At 40.1% G+C, this 19,364-nt stretch overlaps 1 protein-coding gene across 2 annotated transcripts in view; it reads right to left on the bottom strand.

Moving 5' to 3' along the window:
* Positions 1-19,364, bottom strand: part of IDH3A (isocitrate dehydrogenase (NAD(+)) 3 catalytic subunit alpha) — a 46,088-nt gene that overhangs the window by 14,983 nt on the left and 11,741 nt on the right. Inside the window, exon 1 of one of the 2 annotated variants that reach the window (XM_004480380.5) lies at positions 2,046-2,245. The exons of the other annotated variant lie outside the window; for it this stretch is intronic. Coding sequence (XP_004480437.1) covers positions 2,046-2,072 — 27 coding nt within the window. The 5' untranslated portion in view covers positions 2,073-2,245. Of the gene's footprint in view, positions 1-2,045; positions 2,246-19,364 lie in introns of those variants that run through there. 2 annotated transcript variants of the gene reach the window in all.

Consider the following 19,364-nt stretch of genomic DNA (forward strand, 5'->3'; position numbering starts at 1 on the left):
CATCTCTTCTTAGGATTTGTACTACATCTAAGTCATCAGAATGACTTAGAACTTGAAGTAAAATTATAGTAAGATTTTTAAAAGCACATATGGTCTCCCTACTTTATAATATACTTATACACATATCCTTTTGTTTCTAAAAAGTACAAAGAGATATGTATCAGTGGCCCTTTTCAGAGAGTTTTCAGTTGGCAGGCTCACAGAGCCTTGATTAGAACCCTGAACCATAATTCTGAACTTCTGGCTCCAGGACCATCTTAACCCACAGCTCCTCATTTCTTTTCTTTTTTTAACTTTACACTCCAACTTCACACTCCAACATAAATACAGTGTGGGACTTTTGGAGGTACTCACTCAATAATGTTTGCTCATGGGGAATTGCCTCATTATAGCTGTAGTATTTTAGAGTCAGAAAAGTCTGACTCCAAATATAAAAGCACTGTTTAGCTGCAATTCCCTTTTTTCAAAAACCTTGAATGGAATCCCAATAGAGGAAATGCTCTAACCAAAACCCACATCCAGCTCTTCCTCCCCATCACCCTGGGGGTAGCCTTTGGGGCATCTTCAGCTCCTATACCTAAAGAGAGAAACTGGCCCACACAGGTCATTGCTCTTCCAAAGGTCACACAGATAATTGATCAGCAAAGAACCTTATCTTCTGCCTCCACAATTCAACACTTTCTGAATACCTACTACTTTTGTTGTTGTTGTTTTTCCTTGCTCAGTTATTAAAGGATTGATTTCTATTTTGACCATGACACAGAAATTGTTTTACCTTCAGGAACAAATGTGACCTAACAGTTATCTTCACAAGCAAGTCCACGTCTGAAGAGGAGGACAAACAGAACCCAGTTACTGAGTAAAACCCAGCTACTGATGTTGGGGAACCACCAGCTGCCAGATCAATTCTTGACTGCTAGGAAAGCTTTAGATTTTTGTGTTCCTTCTACATGTATGAGGTATTGTCACATACATTATTTATTTAATCCTCAAACAATTCTGTGAGGCAAGTAGATATTCCACAGATGAGCATATTAAGGCTCAAAGATATTAAGTAAACCACGCAGAGTCACACAGCCAATCAATGGGATTGTCAGGATTTTAACCTAAAGACTCCTGATTTCCAGTGCAGAGTTCTTTTCACTAAATAACGATTCATCCTTGGACCTCTTTAAACTCCAAACAACGGAGAAATGTAGTATCAATTTTGTAGAAAAACAAAACAAAATTGCTTATGGTAGATTACTAGGGGGGGCATTAGAAAACCTAAGGCCTGTTTCCCCTGTACCTAGAATTTGCTGTGATCTTGGCCACAGAGCAGGAGGAATGGACTGGGGACTTGGAATCAAGATACCTGAGTTTCTCTACCAGCTCTGACCCCACACCCTGTATGACCTTGAGCAAGTGTCTATGGGTACAGATTCCCTCCTCGGAGGAACCAAGGAAGTGCGGAGATGATGTGAAGTCTTCCAAGTTCCGACCTCAGAGCTGTCAAGGAGAGCTCTACAGACCGCAGGATACCCACATATAAAAGGCAAAGGAAGGCACTCCTGGTCTGTCTTCCCCTCCGAGGGTTTAGATGTAACCCCAAGGTGTAAGGTATCCAACGGCCTTTAAAGGGGAAATAGCTACAAGAGCACCAGCGATCGGACAGGGAAGGGTTCCAAGGGAAAAATAATCTGGCTGGAAGACAGAGGAGGGATTCCCTCACCTGAGGAAACCTCCCAACCCTAATGCCGGCGCCCCTGAGGTTAGCGAGCCGAGGGCCAAGCAGACACCGGGCCACACTGGGCCACGCTGAGGGGACCTGCCTACGCGACCAGCACCGCAGCGGCTCCGCAGCCTCCGAAGCAGCGGGGAAGGCGGAGTGGGGAGGCGGCTCCCGTGACCTTCCGGGATTGGGCTCTAGGCCTGGCCTCCCGCCCGGACGGATGCCGGCGCGGGGTCGCCGCCTCCACCTTGACCCCGACGCCGTCCCCGCTTCAGGTCCTTCGCAGCCCTCTGCCCGCCACTGGCCGACCACCCGCCGGCGTGCCGGGGCTCACCTTGGAGATCCACGCGGGCCCGGCCATCGTGTCCCCTCCGCTCACAGTGGCGGTAGCAACAGCACTGCGCAGCCGCGGAGCCCGCCCCCTCCCTGGTCCCTCCCCGGTCCGAATCTCTGGTAGCCCCGCCCCCGGGCCGGCCTAGGGATTCCCTGGGGCTCCGTGCCCCGCCCTGCGCGGAGCCAGCGCGGGAAGGCTGCGGGGAAGCGACCGCTCCCGGACTCGCCGGAAGTATCCTGCGCGCTTTCCTGCTTCATTCATTAATTTACTATTTAGATAAAAGATTTGTTGGGCACCTACTAGGTGCCGTCATTCTTCTACGTTTTGGGGATTATAGCTCCTCTCTGGGAATTTACAGTGTCGTGGAGGGACACAGATAAAATAAAAAATATTTGCGGAATGAATAAAAACGGATTTATCGAGATGTATTTAAATGTACAGTTCCACAATTCCCCCTGCCCTGCCCTGGGTCCCTCATCTGTTTGCTTGTTGTTTTTTGTTTATTGTTTGCCCTTGTTTTTGCTCTTTGTTTTGTTTGTCTTTAGGGGGAGGCATTGGGAACCAGAGACCTCCATGTGGGAGGCTGGCACGCAACTGCTTGAGCCACAATCGCTCCCTAGTTTGACAATTTTTATTAAATGTAAACAGTTGTACAACCATCAACCCAATCTGATTTGAGAACATTCCCATCACCTTGAAAAATTCTCATTTTGCCCATGTGTGGTCAATCTCAGCTCACATACATCAAAATACACTACTGATGTGCTTTCTGTCCTTACAGTTCTATAAATATTTTTTGAGTGATAACTAAAAGCCAGGCACTGTTCTAAGTGCTGAAGCTTACAGTCCCGTAGGAAAGACAGGCATCAATCAAGTATCACAAAACTACATAATTTAAAACTGTTAAGTGTCAAGAAGCAAAAGCTCAAGGAGCTATGAGAGGGCAAAGTCAAGGGGCCTGAACCAACATTAATAGCAAGATCAGGAAAGTCTTCCCGGAGGAAATAACATCCATACTCACTTTTCCTATCAACCACATTCCTAGGTCCTGCTGATGGCAGTGCCCTAGCTAGATGACAGGGAGATAGAGGGTTTAGACTAGGTTTTCTGCTCTCCACCTCGGAGAAGGTTCTCTCCAGGGAGGAGCTACCCACCCACCCAGACAGGAGTAATGCCAGCAAGAGAGTCCCATTCATCAGCCAATGGGATCAAAGCCCCCCTCACAATTAGTGGGGGAGTGGGCAGTACCACCCCAGAATCCTCAGGATTAGGGAATAAAATATGGACTAGAGTGGACTTTCTGGTATTCTATTATAGACTTATTGTGATTTCAGCAATGGAAGAAATTATATCATTGATGTGGAGACAGCGGCCACTGGAGTTGCTGAAGGCAGGTAGAAGGAAAAAGAGGTGTACTATGGGGGCATTTTCAGGACTCGAAATTGGTCCTGAATGACATTGCAAATACACATACAGGGCATTATATATCCTGCCATAACCTACAAAATGGTGTGGGAGAGAGTGTAAACTATAATCCATGCTGTGTGGTAGTGCTCCAAAATGTCTTCAACAATTGCAATGAATGTACCACAATAATGAAAGAAGTTGTTAATGTGGAAAAAGTGGAAGGTGTGGGAAGGGGGCATATGAGAATCCCTTATATTTTTTTATGTAACATTTCATGTAATCTAAGTATCTTTTAAAAACAAATTTTAAAAATGTATTAAAAAAAAAAAAAGAGTAAAGCCAAAGGCTTTCAGGAGATGAGATAAACTGTCTATATCCCATCAGCGGGGAAGATTCTTATCAAAGCCTCCCCCTTGGCCCTGGTAGTCCCACTCTGAAGTGCTCTCTCCCGGTCCCCTCCTCTCCATCCCCACTGCCACCCTTCCCCTCCTTCAGGCCTGACCATCTTGTCCCCAGACTAGCGCTCCTTCCTCTTTACCCACCAACCTGCTCCTTCCAGCCCTTCTTTCCCACAGTCTTCTTCAGACACAGCTCCAACCATGGCCTACCCTACTTCTAAAAAACTCCTGGCTCTCCCGTTCATTCTTCTCTCACCATTGTCTTTTTTTTTCTCAGCCTTATTTCCTGCTACTCTTTCCAGCCCGAAAGAACCAGAATGCTAGCAAGTAGGACTGCTGGCTAGCTCCCAAATGCTTCCATATTTTTCCTCTCTGCCCCTATGCTCCTGCCATTCCCTCTGCCTGAATCCCCTTTTGCCCCATTTCCACTTCCTGAAATCCAAGCCACTTGCCAAGACTCAGCTCAGATGTTGACTCCTTTGGGAACCCTCCAGGGCCTGCCCATATGCCTTTGTTCTCCACTCAGAGCCTCCTAGCACTCAGTTCCCACCTCTCCTAGGAACCATATTACATTCTTCTCTCCTGCTTTGTGCCATCCAGAAGACCTTCTTCCTGCCCAGAAACTATCTCTTTGTCTTCGTTTCTGGAACTGAGCCTAGTACACTAAAGGTACTTGCTACTCAGTAATTATAAAAGAAATGTTGAATGACTTTCTTCAGTCTACATTTAATCCTCACAACAACCCAGTGAGGTAGGTCCCAGTTAGCCCTATCCTACAAATGAAGAAACTGAGGTATAGCCAGTAAGTGATGGTGGCAGCATTCACACTGGGAAACCCCTTTATTAGTAAGGCAGAGGTCCTAACATTGCTAAGCTTCCTCTGAGGGGACATCAAGTTCAACAGAGGCTTCTGAACTGAGCCTCTATCGAGTACAGTGAGGACCCAACCCTGCTCTCCAAGTCTAGTGAGGGAGAAACACTGCAGAAATTCAGAAACGAAATTACTGGTGATGGGTACTCCAATGGAGAAGTGGTGAGGGGCAGTTGATAAGGGCAGATTCCACTACAGAGATGACACTTGAGCAGGTAAAATTTCAGCAGTCTAAAGTAGGGAAAAGAGCAGTCCACTGTATAGGATGAACATCAGCAATGTCTTAAGAGGAATGAATGTGTAAAATCCTCAGAACCTCAGGTTCTCAGAATTGAGAGGGACTCCGAGGTTCCCCGGTCTGACTCCCACAAGAGAGGGGCCTGGTCCTGCCTCCTGGGCACTGAGGGACATGGGGGAAACAGAAGGTTAACCTCTCCCTGAGCCAGAAGCAGTTCCTGGAGTCAGCTCTCAGACTCCAACCACCCCAGTCTCTTCACTTGTAAGGCCCAGAACTTAACACCATACTTCAGATGGCCTCAAAAGAGAATGTGACCATCACCCCCTTTTATTGTGGAAACACTGCTTCTTTTAACGCAGACTGTAGGAGACACCAGCTCAGCCCTGGGTGGTTTCGCTTCAGGAGTCCATACTTTAGACTCAATGATAGAGGTTCAGACTTCTGGGAAGATAGGAAGATGGAGTCATAGAACTTAATTCTCGGGAACGGACTTTGGCCCAGTGGTTAGGGCGTCCGTCTACCACATGGGAGGTCCGCGGTTCAAGCCCCGGGCCTCCTTGACCCGTGTGGAGCTGGCCCGTGCGCAGTGCTGATGCGCGCAAGGAGTGCCTGTGCTACACAGGGGTGTCCCCCGCGTGGGGGAGCCCCACGCGCAGGGAGTGCACCCATAAGGAGAGCCGCCCAGCGCAAAGGAGGGAGCAGCCTGCCGAGGAATGGCGCCGCCCACACTTCCCGTGCCGCTGACGACAACAGAAGCGGACAAAGAAACAAGACGCAGCAAAAAGACACAGAAAACAGACAACCGGGGGAGGGGAGGGGAATTAAATAAATAAAAATAAATCTTTAAAAAAAAAAAAAAAAAAGAACTTAATTCTCTCCTAGAAAAATATCTAAAGGACAGGCAGAAATGCCTGGAAAAAATGTTCTAAGACTTAGAACACCAGGGGAAGGCTGGACACCACTCAAAGAGATGAGAAAAGGAAAAGAATCTTGATGGGAAAAGTGTGAACAAAAGCTGCAACTGCAACCTCAGAGTGGACAGCATTGAGCACTCCAGCCTCTGACCAGTGGCTACAGATAGAGGGGGCTGCAGGGGTCCACGTCCCCAGGAAAGAGGAGAGAGAAGGATGCGGCCTAAGGCTGATTCAGCTTTTGACCAACAGATTTGCTCTGCTTTGTCCCTTGAGCCCTTCCAGGCCAGGTGGGGCTGTGCCGTTGTTTATCCTGGGAGTCAGCACAGGATTAAAGAGACCCAACCCTCTCAAACACACTTCCTATTAACCTGGACTGGTTGTTGATGATGCAGATGGTAGTGGAATTGCTCCTACCCAGGAAAAGGAAGGGTGCTGCCTGCAAAGGTTAGAGAGCAGCTTCTGAGAATGTTTGATTTCTAAGGTTCTGAATAGCCCTGAGGCGGGATCCTCTGGCACATTGTTCTGATCAGTATTATAGCAAAAATATTCCAAGCAGGGTTTGAACTGAAAATTCTGCCAAAGAGTGCTATCTGCTGGCAGAACAAGGAAGTGCATACAAGGAAACAAAGTAAATAAGCAAGAGACAGTTTTTCCAGTCTTTATAATCTCCTTCCCCAAGGCTCTTGGAAGTTGGTCTGCAACCCACTACTGGGTCCATGGCCTGGATTTGAGCAACTAAGCAGGGACAATCTTAAAGAGCTAAAACAGGTTGAACTGAGAAGCAAATAATGGCAGTACCACACAGCCACCTGCCACTAAATCCATATGTAAGAGAAAGAAATTGAGGATTATAGTAAACTAACCATTATAATCAAATGTCTAGACATCAGCAAAAACTACAAACTATACTAAGAAAAAGGAAGATATGGTTCAAGCAAAGGAATATACCAAAGCCCCAGATGAGACACAGGATTTGAGACAATCAATGAGATTCACATAAATCTCCTGTATCAAAACAAGGAGTTGAAAAACAATATGACTAAAGAGATAAAGGACATCAAGAGGGCACTAGGTAAACACTAAGAATTATTTGAAAACCTGAGTACAAAAATAACAGAGCTTATGAAATGAAAAACAGAATAGGTGAGATAAGAAACACATTAGAGACATACAATAGCAGATTCAAAATGATAGAAGAATAAGTGATGCAGAAGACAGAACGGGTAAAACTGAAGAGAGAGAGAGAAAAGAGAGAAAAAAGAATGGAAAAAGTTGAACAGAGGCTCAGGGGATTGAATGATAACACATGTCATGGGAGTTCCACAAGGAGAAGAGAGGGGAAAGGGGACAGAAAGAGTATTTGACGAAACAATAGCTGAAAATTTCCCAGCTCTCATGAAAGAAATGATTTACATGTCCAAGGAGCATACCATATGCCAATCAGAATAAATCTGAATAGACCTACTTCAAGACACATACAACTCAAAATGTCAAATGCAAAAGATAAAGAGAAAATTCTAAAAGCAGTAAGGAAGAAGCAGACCATCACATACAGGGGATGTCCAGTAAGACTTGTTGCAGATTTCTCATCAGAAATCAGGGAGGTGAGAAGACAGTGGTATGGTATAATTAAGATACTGAAAGAGAAAAATTGCCAGCCCAAGAATTCTATATCTGGCAAAACTACCCTTCAAATATGAAGGTGAATTAAAAATAATCACAAATAAACAGAAACTAAGAAAGTTCATAAAAAAGAACCTGGCTTTGCAGGATGCACTAAAGGGAGCCTTATACCCCAAAAGGAAAAGACAGGAAAGAGAGGCTTGGAGGAGAGCAAAGAATGAAAAACTATCAGTAAGGATAACCAAAAGTGTGAAAAGACAGATGAAAAATAAGATATGAAATATGAAAGCCAAAGAATAAAATGGTGGAAGTAAATAATGCATTTACAGTAATATCATTGGATGTGAATGGATTAAACTCCCCAGCCAAAAGATATAGACTGGAAAGTGGCTGTGGTTCAATCAGTTGGGCTCCTGTCTACAATATGGGAGGCCCAGGGTTCACATCCCAGGGCGTCTTTGTGAAGGCAGGCTCGCCCACATGCTGCAGAGCTCCATCCAGCCTGCAAGCGCCACAGAATGCCAACTCAGCAAGGTGACGCAACCAAAAAAGGGAGACAAGCAAAAACATAGAAGAGCACGCAGCGAAAGGACACAGAGAGCAGACAGCAAACAAGCCACCAGGGGGGAGGAGAGATAAAATAAATAAATACAGACACAGAAGAATGCACAGTGAATGGACACAGAGAGCAGAGAGCACACCAAAAAAGCCACAAGGGGGGGGGATATTAAAAAAAAAGAAATAGGCTGACAGAATGAATAAAAAACACAAGCTATTCATATGCTGTCTACAAGACACTCGCTTTAGATTCAGGGATACAAATCGGCTAAAAGTAAAAGATTGGAAAAAAGACATTTCACATAAAGAGTAACCAAAAAGAGCAGATGTGGCTATACTAATATCAGACAAAACAGATTTTAAATGCAAAAGAAGTTATAAGAGATGCAAAGGCTAATAAAAGGACCAAACCATCAGGAAAAAATAACAGTAAAATATCTATGCACCTAGATAGTAATTAGTACTACTAATTAGTAAATTACTAAATGTAGTAAAAGTGCTACATATTGTATGATTTCATTTATATGAAAGGTAAATATAAATCAATTTATAAAGATAGAATTAGATTAGTGGTGATGTAGGGCTGGGGAAGGATAGAGGGATTGAGGGGTGACTGTTAAGGGGTGTGGAACATTTATTTTTTGAGTAATAAAATTGTTCTAAAATTATTCGTGGTGATGAGTGCACAACACTGTGACTATACTAAAAACCATTGATTGTACACTTTGGATGGATTGTATTGTATGTGAATATATCCAAATTTACTGCTTTAAAAGTTAAAAAAAAAAAAAAGAAAGAAATCAACTGCACATCAAAAGAATTATACATCATGACCAAGTGGACTATAGTCCTGGTATGCAAGGGTGGTTCAACACAAGAAAACCTATTAATATAATATACTACACTAACACATTGAATGGGAAAAAACCATATGATCATCTCAATTAATGCAGAAAAACATCCTTTCTTGATAAAAACACTCCAAAAGAAAGGAATAGAAGGAAAGTTCCTCAATATGTTAAAGGACATATATGTAAAACCCACAGCCAATATCATACTCAAGGGGGAAAGGTTGAAATCTTTCCCTCTAAGATAGGAAACAGACAAGAATACCCACTGTCACCATTGTTACAACATTGTACTAAAAGTTCTAGCTAGAGCAACTGGACAAGAAAAGAAAAAAAGAATAACTGGCATGCAAATAGGAAAAGAGGAAATAAAACTCTCACTATTTGCAGATAACATGATCCTATATATTTAAAATTCTGAAATGCCTATGACTTGAGTTAATAAATGAGTACAGCAAAGTGGCAGGATACAAGAACAACACACAAAACCTAGTAATGTTCTATACACTAGTATTGGACAATCTGAGAAGAATATCAGGGGAAAAAAATTTTTACAATAGTAACAAAAAGACTCAAATACCTAGGCATCAATTTAACTAAAGATGTAAAGGACCTACATTCAGAAAACTACAAAACACTACTAAAAGAAATCAAAGACCTAAACAAATGGAAAGATATTCTGTGTTCATTGATGGGAAGATTAAATATTGTGAAGAGGTAAATCCTATCCAAACTGACTTAGAGATTCAACGCAATACCAATCAAAATTCCAACAGCCTGGAGAGGATGCGGAGAGATAGAAACACTTATTCCATGTTGGTGGAAATGTGGAATGGTATAGCCACTGTGGAGGACTGTTTGGCAGTTCCTAAAGGAGTTGAATGTAGATTTGCCATGTGACCCTGCAATACCACTACTGGGTATTGAGAGCAGTGACACGAATAGATATCTGCACACTGATGTTCATAGCAGTGTTATTCACAATTGCCCAAAGCTGGAAACAACCCAGATATGCAACAACAAATGAATGGATAAACAAACTGTGGTGCATTGGCACAATGGAATATTATGCAGCTGTAAGAAGAAATGAAGTCGTAAAGCATATGACAACATGAATGAACCTGAAGGATATTATGTTGAGTGAAACAAGCCAGACACAAAAGGGCACATACTGTATGATTGTGTTACTATGAACTAAATATATTATGCAACATACTGTATGATTCCATCTATATAAAATGTAAATATAAATCAATTTATAAAGATGAAATTAGATTAGTGGTTAAGAAGGGCTAGGGAAGGTGTGCTAAGAGGTGTCGAGTTTTTCTTTTTGGAGTAAATAAATAATTCTAAGAGTTTTTGTGATGATGAATGCACAACATTGTGATTATACTAAAAGTCATTGATTATACTCTTTAGATAGATCATATGGTATATGCATACACCTCATTAAAACTTCTAAATAAAAAAATAACAAATAAATTTGCAAGAATAGCCAGAAGTAGCAGCTATGTTCAACAGGTGAAACAGAGAGAGATTTCTTGTTTGGGTGTTTGTGTTTTTTGTTTATTATTACTATTATTGAAATAATGAAAATGCTCTAATAATGATTGACGTGATGAATGCATAATTATGTGATTATACCAAATACCACTGATGATACACTTTGGATGACTTGTATACTTTATTAATATGTATCAATAAAATTGATTTGTTAAAAAAATTCCAACAGCCTACTTTACAGAAATAGAAAAGGCAATTACCAAATGTATTTGGAAGGGAAAGGGCACCCAAATAGCCAAAAACATCCTGAAAAGGAAGAACAACGTGGGAGACTTTAACTGCCTGACCTTGAAACATATTACAAAGCTACAGTGGTCAAAAAACTTAATACTGGCATAAAGGTGGACACATTGATCAGTGGAACAGAATTGAGAGTCCAGAAATAGACCCTCACCCCAACGGCCAACTGTTTTTTAACAAACCTACCAAGTTCACATTACTGAGACAAAACAGTCTCTTCAACAATTGGTACTGGGAGAACAGGATATCCTAACCAAAAGATGAAAGATGACACGTATCTCACTCACTATACAAGAATTAACTCAAATGGATCAAAGACCTAAATATAAAAGCCAGGACCACAAAACTAATAGAAGAAAACGTAGGGAAACATCTTCAAGATCTTGCAGTAGGTTGTGGTTTCTTGGACCTTATACCCAAAGCACAAGGAATAAATTTAAATGAACACTTTTGCACCTCAAAGGATTTTGTCAGAAGTGTGAAAAAGCAGCTAACTCAATGGGAGAAAATATTTCAAAACCACATATACCATATGGTTTTAATATTCATGATATACAAAGAGATTCTACAACTCAACAAGAAAAAGACAAATGACTGGATTTAAAAACGGGTAAAAGATATAAATAGACATTTGCCCAAAGAAGAAATACAAATGGCAAAAAAACACATGAAATAATGTTTGACATCACCAGCGATTAGGGAAATGCAAATCAAAGTTATAATGAGTTATCAGTTCACACCTACTAGAATAGTCATCTTTAAAAAGACAGAAATCTTTAAGTATTAGAGAGATAGGGATGCTTATTTATTGTTGGTGGGAATGTAAAATGGTACAACCACTATGAAGGACTGTTTGGCAATTCCTAAGGAAGATAAATATAGATTTGCCATGTAACTCAGCAATACCACTACTAGGTATTTACTCAGAAGATCTAATAGCAGTCACATGAACAGACACCTGCTGTAGCAGTTTGATATTATTGATGAAATTCAAAAAGAAATATTGGATGGTATTTGTAAACTGGTCTTTTCCTCTGGGCATGTGAGATTATATTGGATTCAGAGTTTTACTTGATTAATGAAGTAAACTTGCTTACTTAATCAAGTAAACCTCTTGTGTCAGTAGGGTGTCGAGTACCCACCCCTTGGTGGATGGGGATTCGCAGATAAAAAGCATGACAAAGAACAGAGTTGGGGGTTTTTGATGTTGGAGTTTTGATGTTGGAGTTGGATGCTGAAGCTGGAGCCCCAGGGAAAGAGACAGAACTTTCGCCTGATAATCTACAGCTGACCTTGTGGAGAGAGGCAAAGCCTAGAGAGCCTCATAGCCTACAGCTGACCTTGTGGAGAAAACAGGAGCTGAACCCAGAGGAACCCAGGAAGCCTGAACCTCGAAGACATCGGCAGTCATCTTGCTCCAACATGTGAAAATAGACTTTGGTGAGGGAAGTAACTTATGCTTTATGGCCTGGATTCTGTAAGCTCCTACCCTAAATAAATACCTTTTATAAAAACCAACCAATTTCTGGCATTTTGCATCAGCACCCCTTTGGGTAATACACCTGAACACCAATGTTCATAGCGGCGTTATTCACTATTGCCAAGAGATGGAGACACCCCAGGTGTCCATTGGCTGATGAATGGATAACCAAATTGTGGTGTATACACACAATGGAATATTTTGCAGCTCTAAGAAGAAATGAAGCCATGAAGCATATGACAACATGGATGAACCTGGAGGACATGATGTTGAATGAAGCAAACTAGGCACAAAAGGATAAACATTGTATGATTTCACTATTATGAACTAAATATATTGTAAACTCATGGAGTTAATAACTAGAATATAGGTTACCAAAAAATAGAGTGCAGTTAGAGAATGGAAAGCTGAGGGTTACCTTGTCTAGAATTGGTAACGAAGGTTGTTTTTAAATCTTTGGAAATGAATAGAAATGGTGAAAGAACATCATAGAGTTTGTAACTAGCTGTGCTAATATATGGGTATAATAGTGGTTGAATAGTATTAAAAATTGCTGAAAAATGTAACATGGAACTATATAACATAGCAAAGCCTCATGTGAAATATAAGCTTGGGTAATATTTGCGTATATGACAGTTTTTCTTTAAAACTGAACAAATGTTCGTTAATGTTACAAGATATTAATATCAGGCAAAAATACAACTAAAGCAAACTATGCATAGTAGTGTATAGTAATATATTAATAATATTCCATTAAGGGTTAAGAAAGGGAAATATACTAAATCAAAGAAACTAGACAATAGGTACTACGTATTCTTTGACTCCATCTATACAAATTATAAATACAAATAAATTAGAGAGGCGGAAACATCATAGGAGCTATGTACAGCAGAGGAAGGATAGAGAGATTGAGAGGTGATTAAGGGGTAGAGTTTTTTGTTTTTATTATTATTAGGGGAGTAATGAAAATAATAACGATTGAAGAGATGAATTCACATCTATGTGATTATGCCATATGTCATTGATTATACACATTAGATGTATTGTGTGCTTTATGAATATGTATCAATAACATTGATTTTAAAAAGAAAAAAAAGAGTGAATGTCTGAACCACGCAATGGAGGTAGTAGATATGATCAACAAGTTATGTTTGGAGAAGAGGGGTGGTAAAACTTTGCTACTAGAAGGATCTGGAAGGTGTGCCCTTATGTGTGACTACAGCACTACCCAATCCAGCTATGCTTTACTCTAAGACACTAAAAAAATACAAATAGCAATTTTTATATGAAAAAATCAGCATAATAGGATATAATTTTTCACATACCAAAATGTTTATGTTTTTTATAAAAGGCACACAACTTCCTTTCAAAGAGTTTCCCTCGTTTATTGAAAGAATTTTCACTGAAAATATGACTTGCCAAAGGTTAATCCCTATCTCCATTTTAGGGAAAGCTCCAATAAATGGGTAAAGAAGAGTTAGGACTTCAGTAACTAAATGAGCAAAGAACCTTAACAAGCAATTCATAGACAAAGAAACACAAAGAATTTTTAAAATGTTCTACCTTACCAGTAATCAAATGCATGCAAATTTTTAAATTAGACACTCTTTCATCCCTCCTGTGAGAAAATAATAATAAAATGCTAAGATCCTATATTGACCAGATTATGATGAAAATGCTATAGCACTAAGTTTTGACTGGCCTTACTAATTTCTACAATCTTTTTTGGAAATCAGTTTGGCAATGTGTCTCAAGAGCCATAAAGTGTTCTTACACTTTTACTTAGTAAGTCCATTCTTGAGAATTAATCTCTTGAAAAAAAAAGTCCAGAAAGAAAAAGGCATTGGCACAAAGATATGTATTAAAGGAGTATCTATAATTGTAAAAAAATTTTTAAGATCCGTATCTAAATGATTAACAGAGGACAATGGTTGTGTAATTTAGGGTAAATTAATTGAATGGACTAATACATAGCCCTTGAAATTGATTATTACAAAGACTTTTTGGGGGGAGGGGTTGGTTTTTTTTAAAGATTTATTTATTTCTCTCCCCTTCCCCCTGTTGTCTGCTTGCATTCTTGTCATGCAGCACTGGGAAAATGTGTCGCTTTTTTTGTTGCATCATCTTGCTGTGTCAGCTCTCCATGTGTGTGTCGCCATCCCTGGGCAGGCTGTGATTTTTTCATGTAGGGCAGCTCTCCTTACAGGGCGCACTCCTTGCGTGTGGGGCTCCCCTACTGGGGGACATCCCTGTGTGGCACAGCACTCCTTGCACGCAGAAGCTCTGCGCGTGGGCCAGTTCACCACACAGGTCAGGAGGCCCTGGGTACCAAACCCTGGACCTTCTATACGGTAGGTGGACGCTCTATCAGTTGAGTCACAACCGCTTCCCCAAAGACTCTTTAGCATCTTGATAAATGTTTATCGTTTAATGTTCAAAAAATATCAAATTGTAAAGTGTTACCTTTGCTCTGCTGTAACTTCTTTCTAAGTATGAGCAAGGACTAGAAGGGAAACTTCTCCTCTGCCACAGCTTTCCCCTGCTCAATAATGCAACTACTATCTCCCAGTTGTTCAGGCCAAAAAACTTGATGGTCAGCTCTATCTTTAAAATAAATCCAGAACTGGACCACTTCTCCCACCTCCAACTACTCCCACTCTGGTCCAAGCCACCGTCGTCTCTTGCCTGGACCAATGGAGTAGCCTCCAAATTGTCTCCTTGCTGCCACCCTCACCTCCTATAGTCCATCTCCAAACAGGGTTTTTGTTAAAACGTAAGATGGTTACACCACTCCTCTGCTCAAAACCACCAGTGATGTCCTGTCTCTCTTCAAATTAAAGCCAAAGCCCTGACAGTGAGTCACTAGGCCCTAAATGGTCTGGCCCCTGCTATGCCCTCTCTGACCCCATCTCCCACCATTGTCCCCCTTGATCATACTCTTCCAGGAATACCAGTCTCCTTGCTATTCTTTGATCAGACCAAATTTCCTCCCACCTCAGGGCCTTTGCTCTGGCTGATCCCTCTGCCTGGAATGTTCTTCTGTATGACACCCTCCCTCACTTTTTTCAGACTCACTCAGGTGTCACCTTGACTTCTGAGAGGTCTTCCCTGACCTCCCTACCTGAAGCCTGTTACTCTTATCACCCTATTTATTTCCTTCATAACATGTATTTGTAAAATGTAATTATTTAAACATTTTTTCTTATTGCCTTTGTCTTCCACTTGTCGGTTCCACCAGGTAGGTTGTCTGTCTGTTCCTCACTCTAGAGCCCAGGTCCAGTGCAGTGCCCAACAAAGCAGCCATTCAAATACTGTTTACTAAGTGAATTAGTGAATGGAAAAAAAAAGAAAAAGAAAACATCTGATGTTTTAAGGGCAGGCCTCTAAGTGCATTAATGCTTTCCTCTCCCCTCTCCCTGCCCCCACCCCCTACCAAGAACATTCCATATTTTTTGTCTCAGTTATTTGAGATATAGCAATATGTAATGCTATCACTAGAATTCAATTGCAGGCCCTTTCACCAAATATTAGGTTAGTTTGCTTCCTTATTTGGCCCTATGCTTGTGATATTTACACTACAGTCATTTATGCATTACTTTTTTAAAAAAACAAATCAATTTTATGGGTACATATTAACAAAGCATACAATTCAACCGAAGTATACAATCAATGTATTTGGTATAATCACATAGTTGTGCATTCATCATTTCAATCATTATTAGAGCATTTTCATTATCTCAGTAATATTAATAATAAACAAAAAACAGAAAAACAACAAACAAAACAATTCTTCACCTTTCAATCTCTCTATGCTTCCCCTGCTGTACATAGCTGCTGCTTCTGGCTATTCTTACACATTTATTTACTTATTTGTAAGCAGTTTTATTGAGATATATTCACATACTATATGGTTTATCCAAAGTGTATAATCAGTGGTTTTTAGGATAATCACAATGTTTTGTATTCATTACCACAAAAGATTTTAGAACAATTTCATTACTCCAAAAAGAAAAATCCCACACCCCTTACCAGTCACCTCTCAATCTTCTATTCTTCCCCAGACTTACGTATTGCTAATTAATTTTATCTTCATAAATTGACTTATATTTACATTTCATAAAAATGGAATCATACAATATGTATCACTTTGTGTCTGGTTTCTTTCACTTAGCATAATGTGGGTTTTTTTTTTTGTCTGACATTAATATTTTGTAGTATTAACGTATGTTAGTTCAGTTTCAAAGAAAAACAGTCTTATATATGCAATTTTATCCATATTCATATTTCACATGCAGTATTACTATGCTATACATTCCCATGTTACATTTTTCAGCTTTCCCTTTAGTAATATACATTACCTTAGATTTTCCCTTTAAGCCATTGTCATACCCATATAATAATACTGCTAGATACAAACATTATGCTGCGTTCTCACCTTTTTTATTCATTTCCAAAGATTAAATACATCCTTTTTTCAATTCTGCACAAGTTAACCCTCAGCTTTCCATTCTCTAACCTCATTCTATTTCCTGGTGACTCATATTCAAGTTATTAATTCCATGAGATTATACAATATATTTAGTTCATAGTAGCACAATCATACAGTATTTGTCCTTTGTGTCTGGCTTGCTTCACTCAACATAATGTATAATGTCCTCCAGATTCATCCATTTTGTCATATGCTTTATGATTTCATTTCTTCTTACAGCTGCATAATATTCCATCATGTATACACAGTATATACACCGCAGTTTATCCATTCATCAGTAGATGGACACCTGGGTTGTTTCCATCTTTCGCCAATTGTGAATAATGCTGCTATGAACTTCAGTGTGCAGATGTCTGTTCCTGTCACTGCTCTCAGTTCTATACCAGTCATGGTATTGCAGGGTCACATGGCAAATCTATATTCAACTTCTTTAGGAACTCCCAAACAGTCCTCCACAGTGGCTGTACCATTCTACATTTCTACCACTAGTGAATAAGTGTTTCTATCTCTCTATATCCTCTCCAACCCTTTTAGTTCTCTGTATTTTTAATATTGGCTATTCTAATAGGTGTAAAATGATACCTCATTGTAGCTTTGATTTACACTTCCATAATCACTGGTGATGTTGAACATTTTTTTCATGTGTTTTTTTGCCAATTGTATTACTTCTTTAGACAAATGTCTTTTCAAGTCTTTTGCCCATTTCTCTCCCCCACCATGGCTCCTGCATCTGTTTGCTCATTGTTTTTGCTCATTGTTTGCTCTTGTTGTCTGCTTGTTGTCTGTTTTGTTTTGTTTTTTTTTTCCTTTTTAGGAGGCACCAGGAACTGGACCTGGGACCTCCCAACTGCTTGAGCCACATCTGCTCCCTGATCATTTGTTTTTGCTCATTGCCTTCTCGTTGTTTTTGCTCATTGTCTCCTCATTGTTTGTTTGTCTTCTTTAGGAGGTCCTGGGAACCAAACCTGGGACTTCCCATGTGGAAAGCAGGTGCTCAACTGCTTAAGCCACGTCCTCTCATCTTTTGTCCATTTAATTGGACCATTTGTCTTTTAATTGTTGAGATGTAACATCGCTTTATATATCATGGATATTAAACCCTTATCAGATATGTGATTTCCAAATATTTTTTTCCTATTGAGTTGGCTGCCTTTTCACCCTTTTGACAAAGTCCTTTGAGGAGCAAAAGTATTTATTTTTGAGGAGGTCCCATTCATCTGTTTTTTCTTTTGTTGCTCAAGCTATAGGTCTAAGTTAGAAACCATAACTACCACAAAATCTTGAAGATGTTTCCCTACGTTTTATTCTAGTAGTTTTATGGTCCTGGCTTTTATATTCTTTGATCCATTTGAGTTGATTCTTATATAATGTGTGAGATAGAGGTTCTCTTTCATTCTTTTGTTATGGATATCCAGTAATTCCAGCATCGTATGTTGAAAAGAGTGTTTTGTCTTGTTAACATGGCTTTGGTAAGTTTGCAAAGACCAGTTGGCCCTGGAGGTGAGGGTTGATTTCTGGACTCTCAATTCTATTCCACTGATCGATGTGTCTATCTTTATGCCTCTACCATGCTTTATGCCAATACTGTAGCAATGTATTAATAATATGTTTCAGCTTGGGCACTGAAATTCCTTCCATGTCGCTCTTCCATTTTAGAATGCTTTTGGTTATTCAGGTGCACTTTCCCTCCCAAATAAATTTGTTAATTTCCTTTTCTATTTCTGTAAAGTAGGCTGTTGGAGTTTTGATTGGTATTGCATTGAATCTATAAATCAGTTTGGGTAGGATTGACATGTCACAATATTTAGTCTTCCAATTCATGAATCAGAATATCTTTCCGTTTGTTTAGGTCTTCATTGATTTCTTTTAGTATTGTTTTGTAGTTCTTTGCATGTAAATCCTATACTTCTTTGGTTAAATTGATTCCTAGGTATTTGACTCTTTTTGTTGCTGTTGTAAATGGAATTTTCCCTTGATTTCTTTCTCAGATTGTTCAACACTAGTGTACAGAAACGTTACTGATTTTGCGTGTTGGTCTTGTATCCTGCCAATTTGCTGAACTTGTATATTAGCTGAAGTAGCTTTGTCATAGACATTTCAGAATTTTTTTTAAACAAGGATCATGTCATTTGCAAATAGTAAGAATTTTACTTCCTCTTTTCTATTTGAATGCTGTATTAGTAAGGGTTCTCTAGGGAAACAGAATCAATAGGAGATATCTGTGAGTAGTATAAGATTTTACAAAGTTCTTTCATGTGACCATGGAGATGCACAAGTCCAAATTCTGCAGGTAGGCTGCAAACCAGGGGCTCTGATGAAGGTCCTTTTTTATTATTTTTTAATTTATGAGGTACCAGAGATTGAACCCAGGACCTCATTCATGGGAAGCAGGTGCTCAACCACTGAGCTTAATCTGCTCCCCCGATGAAGGTCCTTGATGAGTTCCCAGGAGACATCAGCTGTCTAAAGTTAAGCTGGAAAATTCTCTCTGAATGCTGAAAACACTTCCCCATTTAAGGCATTCAACTGATTGGATAAAATGTCATTCATTGCTGAAGGCAATCTCCTTGGTTGATTATAGATATAGTCAACCATTTATGCACTAAGGCCACTGGTGACTAAAGTCCATAAATATCCTTGTATTACAATTATCGCAATGCTTACTTGACCAAACAACTGGGCACAATTAC

Source organism: Dasypus novemcinctus, chromosome 3 (genome assembly GCF_030445035.2).
Source record: "Dasypus novemcinctus isolate mDasNov1 chromosome 3, mDasNov1.1.hap2, whole genome shotgun sequence".
NCBI lineage: Eukaryota > Metazoa > Chordata > Mammalia > Cingulata > Dasypodidae > Dasypus > Dasypus novemcinctus.